Source organism: Chaetodon trifascialis, chromosome 15 (assembly GCF_039877785.1).
Source record: "Chaetodon trifascialis isolate fChaTrf1 chromosome 15, fChaTrf1.hap1, whole genome shotgun sequence".
NCBI lineage: Eukaryota > Metazoa > Chordata > Actinopteri > Chaetodontiformes > Chaetodontidae > Chaetodon > Chaetodon trifascialis.
The window spans coordinates 12,296,464-12,309,631 of record NC_092070.1 but is presented as its reverse complement, the minus strand read 5'-3'; the positions used below and the strand labels follow the sequence as shown (position 1 = coordinate 12,309,631).

General features: G+C 42.3%; 1 protein-coding gene across 1 annotated transcript in view; it reads right to left on the bottom strand.

Moving 5' to 3' along the window:
• LOC139343199 (uncharacterized) overlaps positions 1–12,799 on the bottom strand; it is a 198,360-nt gene extending 185,561 nt beyond the window's left edge. The window contains 2 exon segments of the mRNA XM_070980691.1: positions 12,363–12,669; positions 12,760–12,799. Coding sequence (XP_070836792.1) covers positions 12,363–12,669; positions 12,760–12,799 — 347 coding nt within the window.
• Positions 12,800–13,168: the final 369 nt, after the last annotated feature.

Here is a 13,168-nt window from a genome sequence, read left to right as displayed (position 1 = left end):
TTTTGTCCACTCCAGAGTGTGATGTAAATGTAAATGTATAAAGGTGAAAACTGTTAAAGTGCAACAACACTTACTTAAACCAACTTTTGGAGCTATAACTCTTGGAGCTATTTGGTCTTCCCAGGGATTTACAGGCAGCAGTTAGCAGCAGGGGCCAGTCTGTCCAGCAGCTCTGCTCTACTGGCTAAGAGAATAACGTAGGTTTATACATACACAGTCTCATTAAGGTAGCTCTGACTCCTTATTAGTGGTTAACACTGCCTGTAAGAACTGGGTGTTGCAGTAACCCAAACATGTGTCAGAAATGATCATAAGTGCCTGCTTTATCTCACAGGAAATCAAGATAGCGAATAAGATGACGAAACTTTTCTACTCCAAATGTCCACTGTGGGCCCGTTGCCGGTTAAGTCACTGACACACCCTGCAGCAGCAGATGGATGGCCCTGAATCCATGGCTGCAGGGGCACCTTTTCCTAGAGCAAGTGCTGCTGACATGACTGAAGTGCAGCTGTACCTCAGGAGGTGTGCTTCTTGACCCTTTCCGCTTTCCTCAGATGCCTCACGCAGATGAGCTGTGGTGCTTTGGATGAGCTGTCCAAAGAGCCCATCGGGGGACATAGAACCATCGAGCAGTTCCACTTTGATGAGGGGTAAAAGCTGAGACATGTGCAGCCAAAAGTTTCTCTCTGTCAGAATCTGCCAAACCATAATCGTGGATGCAATCACCATTGTCACCATGGTGAGAGTCAGGACAGTCATCATCACCTTCATGATATCAGCTCCAGGGAAAGAACCCTTTGCTTAGTCTGCCACAGAGACAGAGACACCTAGGGACAGCAGTGCTGTGTTGGTGAGCATAAACTTAATCCTGAGGAGTTGGTGATGATGGCTTGTGCCTCCCAAAGAAGGTGTGGTGGGACAAGCTATGAGCAGGTGCAGGTTGTTCTGCCAGTATCGCAATGCCCCTCAGCTTGTCGCCTTCATCGTTGACACCCAGCGAATCCTGGAAAAGCACTTTGGTGGCCAGCATGTGGCTGGCAGACTGACACAGGGAAGGAGTGACCCGCTGAAGAGGACTTCCTGACTGTGGTGGGGATAGAGCATTGTCCTTGCAATCAGACTCCAGGTCTCCTAATAGGGGGATGGGAGAACTGGGAGGAGAGCCCGAGATGGAGAGAACCAAGCCACCTGATTCATGCCTGCTGTCAGGGTCCCTTTTCGGGATATCACGGAAGATTAGCTTGACTGTCTTGTCCTTGACTGAGAGTTAAAGTCAGAGTTAGAGCTAGCCCTTATCATTAACATGATGACATCAATCTTCAGCACTGAAGGCAAGTCTCAATGAGGGCAACTAAGGGTAATTGTAAACTTTTCTTATTATACTAACATGTGGGTCATTTCAGCCCAGCTAGCAGCACACAGACATTCATGATCTCCCAAAGATGAATCCTAGTGAATTTGGTGGTCTTTTTAAATTTCTTTTGAGAGCCACAATAAAGTCGACTCTTTGTTTTTTGGGTGAAATATCTCTACAGCTATTTGATAGATTGCCATAAAAGTTTGTACAGATATCCATGGTGCCCCGAGGATGTAGCCTAATGCTGATCCCCTGATTTTTCATCTGGTGACATCAAAAGATGATGTTTGTGGTTTTAGGTAAAATGAGAGCTATTGCTATGAAATTTCATACACACATTCATGTCCCCCTACATGTAATTTTGTGATCCATTGACTTCGCCTCCAGTACCATCATCATGTCAAAACTTTTTAACACAGTCCTCAGGGCCGGTGATTGCTATAGGCGATCTAGGTGATTGCCTAGAGCAACAAATGTGTTGGGGGCGCCCTCTAGTGTCGCCCTTGCTTTTTGTCGGCCTTAACCGTTACTTATGGAATTAGAACGACAAGCAAAATAAAGCATGTTTATTAAACATGACTATCGTAGGGCGCCCTTCAGCCGCATGTTTACTTGTCACCGCACGTTACTTGGGGGTGATTTCTCTTGATCTTGCTCTGAAGCAAGTGGTTGCCAAGAGGTGATTTTAGGATTCACTGTGTGTACTCTTGTCTAAATGTAAGGGGTATGTGGACGGTGGTGAGGGTGGTGGGACAACCTAATATGGGGCACCAAAAAATTCCAATCCCACTCTTGACTGGTATGGTCAGTGGTACCATGAAGTCTCACATTTCATAAGAAAGAGACTGATGCAAAAACCATATGTAATATTGGATACAGCACTACACCAGTGTCAGCCACCCTCCTGGCTCTTCTCCTCTACTACTCTAGCTTCCTTCTGTGATCTCTCCCCATGTCCCTCTTGTGTTGGCTTCCTCCCTGCCTCGCTTCCTCTCCCATGCTGTTTTGAGACAAGTCGTCTTATGTCTTTTGATAAAAGATAGATTTGTTTTCAAACAGCGTATAACAATGCGCAAGTCAATGGTCTCCTGGTATGTCTTCAGCCAGCTAATGGGCAGAATGTGGCAGCAATGCACGGTGTTTGAGGCAGACATAAATGGAGCTTATTGAAGGGTTTTCATAATGTCTGGATTAGAGTATTTAATTTCAGAATTGCATGAAACCTCATTATGAAATGAAAGCTGTTGATGTGATTTTGCTACTATACCTCTAGCAGGATATAACTCAGGCAATTGGCAGACAGGGCTTTTTCTGTCTCTCCCTGTTGATATCAGACCGTGTTGAGGTCTTCAATTTTAATATAAAAACAAATCTTTTCACTTTGATTTTAAATTAGTGCTCATCCTTTGTACCTCAGGCCTTGTATCTGACCGCGATGCTGATAGCAGGTAGGTCTCAGCCTCAATGAATCTATTAACTTCAATACTTAATGTCCATGTTCATCCTGCCAATGAGACACTGTGCTGTGGTATAAACAGATGCTATCTGTTCAAATTTAATGGTTTAATCATGAATTATTTCCATGTTAAAAACTTATAAATGCAGTTTCTCCAGCCTGCCTTTGTGTAGTGTATTATCAGTGTTGATGTCTGAGCTTTTGGCTTTCAGTCTTAAGTTTAAGTTTCTTAAGTTTGTTCGCTGGATGAGGAAGCACCTGCTGTGGTGAGGATTGTTTCCTCTGTGTTACATAAACTAAATAACAAGTAAGGACGTTGATAACCACAAGTCCAAAATCTACACACATTTTCATTTCTCTTTTGAGAGTATCTCCAATTTATGTCCAACAGTAGTGTCCAAAGTACATTTTAAGCTATTGGCAGCAAATAGTAGTTAATATGATAAGTAAATGCTTATTGGATCCTTCATTTATGAACATTAACTAACATTTAAAGCATGCTTTAAATAACCTGTCATCAAGTTAACTGCAAATAACTGCAAGAGATGCACGAGTCTCACTCGGTGGTTTTTGTTATGGTGTGTAACACTGTGCATAGACAGCATAGCCGTCACAGTGACACAAGTGGTTACAAAAACCTTACTGCTCCTGCAAGAGACCACATGGTTTTCTGCCAGGTCAGTCAAACAATGGTTTTTGGACACATTTAAATACAAAATAGAAGAGCATTGTTCACAGACACATTGTTCAATGGCAGGAATAATAGTTCGATTTTGAATACATGTGTTTTTCCTTAAATGATTTAACACGATCAAGGCTTTTTACTGACTTTATTATCATAGTGAATATTTGTGTGCTCCTCTGCAGAGTCAGAAAAAACATAATCCTGCATCTGTGAGGTTTCTTTGTGTGCTGTAGTCTTCTATCATGTGCTGTACTGTGTGGCAGCCCACTTTTTTACTGTACAGCAACAACATTAACAAGCCTTGGACTGGAATCATGACAAGAAAAGATGAAAGTTAATTTGCTTGTCCTCAGAAGATGGGAAAATAACATTTAAAAGTAAATGATCAATTCTTACAGGCTGCACGGTCGCGCAGCAGGTAGTGCGCGTGCCTCACAGCAAGAAGGTCGCAGGTTTGATTCCCGGGTCGGACCTTTCTGTGTGACCCTTCTGTTTGCATGTTCTTCCCTTGCATGCGTGGGTTCTCTCCGGGTAGTCTGGCTTCCTCCCACAGACCAAAAACATGCTCATTAGGTTGATTGGTGACTCTAAATTGCCCCTAGGTGTGAGTGTGAGTGTGAATGGTTGTGCGTATGTGCCCTGCGATGACCGGTCCAGGGTGTACCCCGCCTCTCGCCCGTTGACAGCCAAGATAGGCTCTGGCGACCCTGGAAGGGATATGTGGCATAGAAAATGGATAGACGATCAAGTCTTACATCATTCTCATTTGGCGTTCATCAGAAGCTTCACTTACTTCATGATGAACAGGAGAGATGCACGAGTCTCACTCAGTTGTTTTTGTTATCAGAATCAGAAATCAGATATCAGAATCAGAAAAGCTTTATTGCCTATAGTTGCAATCTTACACATATGAGGAATATGCTTTGGTGAGGTTGGTGCATGACACATCTATTAAAAAGAAGCTGTCAAAAAAGTAAAAATATAACAGTAACTAAAAAATATAACAATAAGTAAAAACTATAACAATAGTAGAAAATATAACAATAAGTAAAAAAAATATAACAATATAAATATATATACATAAGTATGGGTTCGTTTTTTTTTTGTTTTTTTTTTAAACATAAGCAGAGTCTGTTTTTTCCAAAAGGAAGTTTAAACAGAGCATTAATGTAACATATAGGGTTATGGTTATGGGAGGGTCAATGTGACAAGTAAAGGCAGAGGTGGAGTGTGAAGTGTGTCGGGGGTGTTCCCGGGCCTTGTTACTAAGGCTGACAGCAGACGGGAAAAAATTATTGAGTGTAATACGGTGCTGTAAGTCCCATAACTAGTGCTATAATAACCACAGTGACACAAGTAGTCACAAAAACCTTACCGCTCCTTTAAGAGACCACATGGTTTCCTACCTTTGTCAGTAAAACAGGAATTAAAAACAGAAGAAAGATTTTTTTTTTTTTTAGTAATAATCCTGCATTCAAAGCCTTACTGAAGTAAAAGTATGCATCATCAGCAAAAGGTACTTAAAGTAACAAAAGTAAAAGTACTCATTGTGCAGTAGAATGAAGCCTGTCAATGCTTTGCTCATATAAATGATGTTTTTGGATTAATATCACTGCGGCATTCATGTGTTTGTTATATTTTACTGCTCTTGATGTTTATGGTTGAGATAATTATATATCATGACTACTTTATGCTTTTGTGCAATTTAATCTACAGAAATGCATCATATTCTGTGAGATCATCATATGATTTTAGCGTCACTGTCCTGTGAGAACCACATATCTCTTCAAAGGCAACCGATATCCAGCGTGGATCAGCTGTGTATAAACTGTCACAGTTATTCCACAGATTGATCCAACTATACCTTGAAGAGCACTTGCATGTGAGTCTACCTGAGCTGTGGACTGACTGAGGCCATATAGGGATCGAAGGACAGCAAACACATTGTATAACCTTTTGATTTTGATATTGAGTCCCAACACCAGTATGCTGCGCTGTGCATCAAGACCCAAATAAAATAACTGTCTTTTGCCTCAAACAGCCTCCAAGTGGCAGCTTTGGAAAAATGTTGTGGTCCATTCAGGTTTTTCCAGTACTGTAGGCAGACGGTAGATGTGTTGTGCACAGACTCGACGAAACAGTATTCATCTGAAAAAGAGTCTCGGATGGATATATTGGAAAGTTGCTTTTAATTACTGACAAATAATGTTTCTATCAAGCAAACATCATGCATTAACAAGAAATTCTCTTTAAATGTATTTGAGAGCTGTTAGTGATTATGATCAAATCATGTTTATATTAAGAAAACGCCATATAGTCATAAGAACAGCATGTAGATATACATAGAGAGTTGGATGTGATTATTGCCAATTAATGGTTATACAAACATTATTTGACAAAAAAAAAAAAAAAAAAAAGATTTTCTTGATAGAAAATGATGTTTGTTGTTACTACATGTTCTGATTTTGTTGTACAGCATTAAACCAGTATTTAACATGATTTCACAGTGAATAAGTTTTATTATCACATAAAAATAAAAGCCTGAAGCTGTCAAGATACTGTTAATGGGCTTTAAAAGCCGATAATAAGAATTTCATTTCATATAATTTGTCTTGTGAAATCTGTGCTTTGGATAATCTTATGACAAGAACTGTATGGAAACAAGTCTTTAAGTAGGTAATTTTGAGTTTAATTTTTATGCAGATTAATATATTTGGTTATTTTTAGAGATGTTTATAATGTGATTTTTTTTGTTATGGAGGACATGATGTGTTAAGTGACTGCTCAGCCTGTGAAACAGTTGTATAATGTCTTATGTGGCTCTGTTAAATATTGTTTATAATAGATTACATGTCAGTGAGCAGTGTCAACGCCCTCCTGTATGCTGTATAAGTTGGTCATATGCCTCTTGGCCCTTTTCTTGATGCTGTTTTTGATGTGTTTAAATAATAATATGATAGCTTTCAAAACAGTCCCATTTGATATCTTAAAAAACATCAGATTTTTTTTTGAAGACATGAAGTATTTTCACAATATGTACAATTTATTTATCGCTTTGAGTGGGTGCAGCAGGGAAGACCAATGAGGTGGATGCTGTTCTTGAACCATCCAACCAGGTGTCAGGGCTGACCTCCTACATTTGAGGCAGATGACTTGTGTCACACGCAGACATGGTCACTGGAGCCATCACACCTATCTGAGTGTGGAGCCTCTGTCACATGTACCCTGGTGCGCACAGTGTACTTAGGTGGTTTTCTCAGTCATTCACTCTCGGCCTAATTGTAATATTTGGCCTGCTCCTCTTTTGACAGTGTCTTCCACTGTGGGCAAATCTGTACCTAAGTATAATACTTGAGTAAATCACCACTGCTAAGCTGTAGCAACAGTGTGATTTTCATTCCTCTTCTGACTCCACACTTTTTCGTGCATGGAAGAAAGGTAGTGTGGCACTGACCTCTATGGGCTGAATGGATCAAGTCTTGTCAGACAATAATAAAAGTACTGTCCTTAACTGCGTGGGGGCAGTGCACATAGATGCCAGTGGATGGGAGCACAAGCACGATTTTGTACTGTACTGTTCATCTTTAAGCTCACTCTCACTTACAAAATGCACCTGGATACCAGAGGCACTCCAGTGCTTTGGTTGATGTAAAACAACCACTAATCTTACACAGGTTGTAAATGCAAGTGCAGTGTAAAGGTTTTAACATACACCTACATAAATACAGGACCAGCAAGGTCTACTCCTTTACAGGTTGTGCACAGATAGCAGTATAAAATCTGCTGCACCCAGTTTATTCTTATTCTTATTCTTATTCTTATTCTTATTCTTATTCTTATTCTTATTCTTATTCTTATTCTTATTCTTATTATGAGAGACTTTCTATCCAGACTATTCTTTGAACTGTGTTTCTGCTAATCTGTCACTGCTGGTTCTGTGATTAAAATAAGTAAAAGCAAACCCTGTGGATCAGTGGCTCTATTTGGGTTCTAAACACACCTGTTGCAGCACAGCATGGCCAGTCATGTACCCAGCAAGCTCCACCACTCCATGAAATTACTTTGAGAGGAATGAGGACATCCTCCAGCAGCATAAGGCTCTGATGGCATCCACAGCTGCTGCAGCCAGACAATCAGCAGCAACTGCTCAGGAGCAGGTGCGAGCTGTGTCAGCTGCACAAGTCCAACAGCTAACTGTCATCCTGACCCAGCCCATGATGCTGGGGCCACCTCCACTCCAGTCACCACGATCATGCTCTGTCATTGTCCAGCCCCTTCACCACTCATCAAAGGTCATTACTGCTCTGTCCCTGTCCAGCCCCCAGACTGCCTGTCTGAGGTTCCATGCTTCAGAAATGAAATAGAAATATATATAGATGCAAATATACAATATATTGAGTACATTGAGTATATGATGAGTACTGTAGGTTTTGTGCAGCTGCTCAACCAACTCCAGTCACTGTGGCTCTCGGTTCTCGAGCACAATAATAAACAGCAGAATCTGCAGTCTGCAGACTGTTCATCTGCAGATACACCTGCTGTCTGTTGTTATCTCCGGAGATGGTAAACTGGCCTTTCACTGACCCAGAGTAGTAGATGTAGTTGCTAGTTTCACTGATGTAAGCGACCCACTCAGCCCTTTTCCAGGAGCTTGTCTGATCCAGTGCATTTGGGAGCTACTAAGTGTGAATCCAGAGCCTGTACAGGTCAATCTGTGAGATTGTCCAGGCCTTTTCACCACTGCCTCAGATTGTGTCAGAGTCTGACCATCAACACCTGTCAAGAGGAATAAAAACATCAAGTGAAATAAGCTGATGACACAAATAAAAACTATATTAGATTCAGATCAGTGTAGATCTTTACTTGCCCAGCAGAGAGTTAAAAGCAGCAGTCGTGTCCTATAGTCCATCATGTTAAACTGTGTGTCCACTCTTCTCTGTCCTCCTCTCTGCAGTCAGATAAGTTCGTGATCACCATCTCCATCCTCATCAGCAATCTGTCGGTGCATGATCTGGGCGTGTCTGACCACAAGGCCATCTTGATGGAGCTACCTACCCTGTCCCCTGTCAATAAGCCCAGCAGACAAATCAGTTTCAGGAACCTTAAAAACATCAACCCAGTCACCCTGACTACTGACCTCTGCCGTCTCTCCACTGCCAACCCCCCTTCAGTTACTAAATCTGTGGATTTCTACAATTCTTCATTTAGCACCTTCCTGGACCGGCATGCCCTAGTCAAGACCAGAACTGTCACCTTCACACGCTCAGCTCCCTGGTACACTAGTGAGCTGCGGCTACTGAAGAGAGCTGGGCGCACCCTTGAATGGGGACTCAGGACTCACTGTTCACAAACTAGCCTACCAGGAACATCAGAAGGCTTACAGCAAGTCCCTCAGTGACACACGGTCTCAATTCTACTCCCACATCATCAACATTAGCCCCGGTAACTCCAAGCAACTTTTCTCAACTATTAATCCATCCATCCATCCATCCATCCAACCATCCATCCATCCATTTTCTATAATGTGTATCCCTTTCGGGCTTGCTGTAAGCCTTCTGATGTTCCTGGTAGGCTAGTTTGTGAACAGCGAGTCCTGAGTCCTTGAAACACCATTCAAGGGGGGTGCTGGAGCTTATTCCAGCCGTCAACGGGTGAGAGGCAGGGTACACCCTGGACCGGTCGCCAGTCGATCGCAGGGCACAAACAAACAACCATTCACACTCACACTCACACCTAGGGGCAATTTTACAGTCACCAATTCACCTAATGAGCAGGGAGAGGACCCACGCATGCACGGGAAGAACATGCAAACTTCACACAGAAGGCCCCGCCCGGGGATCGAACTGGCAACCTTCTTGCTGTGAGGCACACGCACTAACTGCTGTGCCACCGTGCAGTCCTTCAACTATTAATCATCTCCTCAAACCTTAGACTCCCCTACACTCTGACAACACGCAGGAGCGGTGCAACAGCTTCATCTCCTTCTTCAAAACTAAAGTTGGAAACATCCGCTCCCTTCTCTCTAGCCCCACTGCATCTCCAGTCACATCTGCTGATCCTCAGTCTGGAGCTGCTCAGCCCCTCTGCTGTTTCAGGGACATCACACAGCGTGAGGTTGAAGACATCATTGGGAAGATGAAGCCCTCCACCTGTGCCCTGGACCCCTTTCCCTCAGCCCTGATAAAAAGTCACTCCTCTGCAATAAGTCCCATGATCACCAAAATCATCAACCACTCCCTCCGGTCCGGCCTTGTCCCCTCCTCTCTGAAAACTGCTGTCATCAAGCCACTACTGAAAAACCCCAGTCTTGACCCCGAAGATCCTGCCAACTACCGCCCCATCTCCAACCTCCCTTTCCTTTCTAAGGAAAAAGTAGTGTATGCTCAACTCCACAACCACGTCAAATCAAACAGTCTGTATGAGAAGTTCCAGTCCGGTTTTCGCTCTGGCCACAGTACTGAAATGGCTTTGGTCAGGGTCACCAATGATCTACTGATGACGGCTGATGCTGGCTCTTCATCACTGCTCATCCTTCTTGACCTCACTGCAGCATTTGACACCGTGGACCACCGCATTCTTCTACACCGTCTTCACTCCACCATCGGACTCTCTGACTCTACTTTGGCCTGGTTCACATCCTGTCTCACAGACAGAATGGAGCATGTGTCCCTGGGAGGTGCTAAATCAGACATGCACTCTGTCACCTGTGGTGTTCCTCAAGGATCAGTCCTTGGCCCCTTCCTCTTCACTCTGTACATGCTACCCTTGGTCGTGTCATCAGCCAGCATGGAATAGCTTTCCATTGCTATGCTGATGACACCCAACTCTACATCAGAACAAATCCAACCCCCTCTGTAGCCCTATCCACACTTTACACCTGCCTGGAAGAAATAAAGGCATGGATGATGGCTAACTTCCTGCAACTCAACAGCTCTGAAACAGAAGCCATCCTCATTGGCACCCCACACCAGACCTGGTCATCCACTATCACCAGCATCACCTTCTCTGGTCATGACATGCACCTTTCATCTTCAGTCACTAACCTCGGTGTCAGAATGGACCCTCATCTGACCTTTGACGTCCACATCAAGCACCTATACAAGACTGCCTTCTTCCACCTCAGGAACATGGCAAAACACCGCCCCACACTCACACTCTCTGACGCTGAAAAACTTGTGCATGCCTTTGTCTCCTCCAGGTTGGACTACTGCAATGCACTCCTCATCAGGATCCCCAGCAAGAACATCCAGCAGTTGCAGTACATTCAGAATTGTGCTGCTAGGATTCTGTTGAGGGTGCAAAAAAATGACCATATCACACCTGTCCATCAGTCTCGACACTGGCTTCCTGTCCTGTACAGGATTGAATTCAAAATTTCCCTGCTGACCCACCAGTGCCTCCATGGCACTGCTCCCCCCTACCTTAAAGAACTCCTCACCCCCTCAGCCCTCTCACGCCATCTTCGCTCTGGACAGGCCAACCTCCTCCAGCCTCAGAGGACAAGGCTTCGAACTATGGGCGACCGCGACTTTTGCACAGCTGCTCCCAGTCTGTGGAATGCTCTCCCTGACCACCTACTGTAAGGGCACCGCAGACTGTGGATTCTTTTAAAAAAAGGCTTAAAAACCTATCTTGTTAGGAAAGCATTAGCATAGACTAAAAATTTTAAGTCATTTTTGTTTGTTTGTTTGTTTGTTTGTTTGTTTGTTTGTTTGTTTGTTTGTTTTGCCAAGCTCTGCACTAATTTTACTTGTTTTTATTCTGATGTTGTTTTTTATCCTTTTGCACTGTAGCACTTTGAGGTCATGTATTTGATGTAAAGTGGGATATAAACTACATTTATTATTATTATTATTATTGTTATTATTAAGTAGAGGTGGAAGACGTGAGCTTTGCATTGACTCCTCACAGTGTTGAGCTGGATTTGACTTGGATATCAGTTACTGTTTGATGAAACTTCAGAATGAATGTTTACTGTACATCAGTCATTCCTTCAAGAGTCCCTCTGACATGTTTCAGTATAATTTGTACAATTTGTGACATCAGGATGAAGAACCTCAGTAGAAATAAAGGAGAAGACTGTTGAGAAGACCAGCCCTCAGGGCATGGGTAGCATTAATATCCTTGTTTTTCCATGAATAAAGATAAATATGCAGTCAGACATATAAACTCTGTCACCTTAACACCTGGCCCCCTGTAATAATAGAGGAAGAACTGCATTTATACTATCTCTCCTGTGTGTTTTCATAATCATCATCAACACAATAAGCCTCATTTCATTAAGTTCTGATTTACTGAATTTATTAATTCATTTACGATTAAAATAATCTTCTTAATCGTCTTTTTAAGAACTTGAAAAGTCAGAAGCAGTGCCATTTCAATGATGACAAGGTTTTGTCTTGTCCATGTGTACATGCCACTGGAAAAGGTATTTTCTCTGTAAAGACATTTTGGTGTGGATTTGGTTGTGTCTGGGGAAATTGTTTTCTTAAAAAAAGTTTGTATGACATGTCTGATCTTCATGCATGTATGAAGATGAGCGCATATTTCATGGATACAGACAATAAGCCCCACTGTATAAAGAGTATTTTCCATAACCTGGAAACATTGATTCAAAAAAGAAGAAAAAAAAAAACTAAAACAAAAATATGCAAAAGTAATTTCAAATTCAATGTTTCTATGTTTCTGTCATTTGCTTCAGAATTTAAGATTTAGCTGAATGAGATAAAATAAGAATCCAATATTTAGTCCCTCTTAAACAATTTTTATCACTGACACTTAATCACACTCAGTATTGTAATGTCCTCAGTGGTGGAAAATGGAGGTAGTAGTTTTTGTACGACTCTCCTGTTATTGTCTCTCACTGTGTGTAGTCTCGGGCACAGTAATACACAGCAGTGTCTTCAGGCTGCACATTCTGTCCGTTTAGAGTCACTGTCTTCCTGGAAGGGTCTAACCTGATACTGAACTTGTTCTTCAGTGAATCTTTGTATAATGTGGTTGATCCAAAAGCCGCCATTCCAATCCACTCCAGTCCTTTCCCTGCAGGCTGTCTGATCCAAGCTGTGTAGTCGCTGCTAAGAGAATAAGAGACCTGACAGGTGATGGCCAGACGTTGACCTGGCTGCACAGTCACAGAGGCTGGCTGTATTATCTGTACACACTTCACACCTGTTGAAAAAAGAAAATGTTTTGGAACAAATGATCAAGTTATACTGCAAAAAAAGAACTGCTGACTTTGGCAAATCCAGAGAGACTCACATCCAGCTGCCAACAGCAGCAGCAGAGCTACAGAAAACATGCTTGATGTTGAAAGTGACGTGCTGTGAACTCCACTGACAGCCTGATGTCAAGTTTTTATAGCTGAGTAACAAGGAAGCTCACTGAGTTTGCATAGAATCAAACATGTGAAGCATCAATGTTGGTCTGACTGGAGCCAATAGAAGAGTCTGTTGACTGTTGTTATATCTGCAGAGTGAAAACATGCCTGGAAATCACCTCTGCTTTACATATGATATTTCAATTTCATCACACACTCAACTGTTAACTTTGAAAATGTGCCTGAATTTACAGAAATGAAACAACTGTTAACTTTGCTTTTACTGGAAACTATTAATACCTAAATGTGAATATTGACAACAATTCAATCTTAAAACATGATGTAAATTCT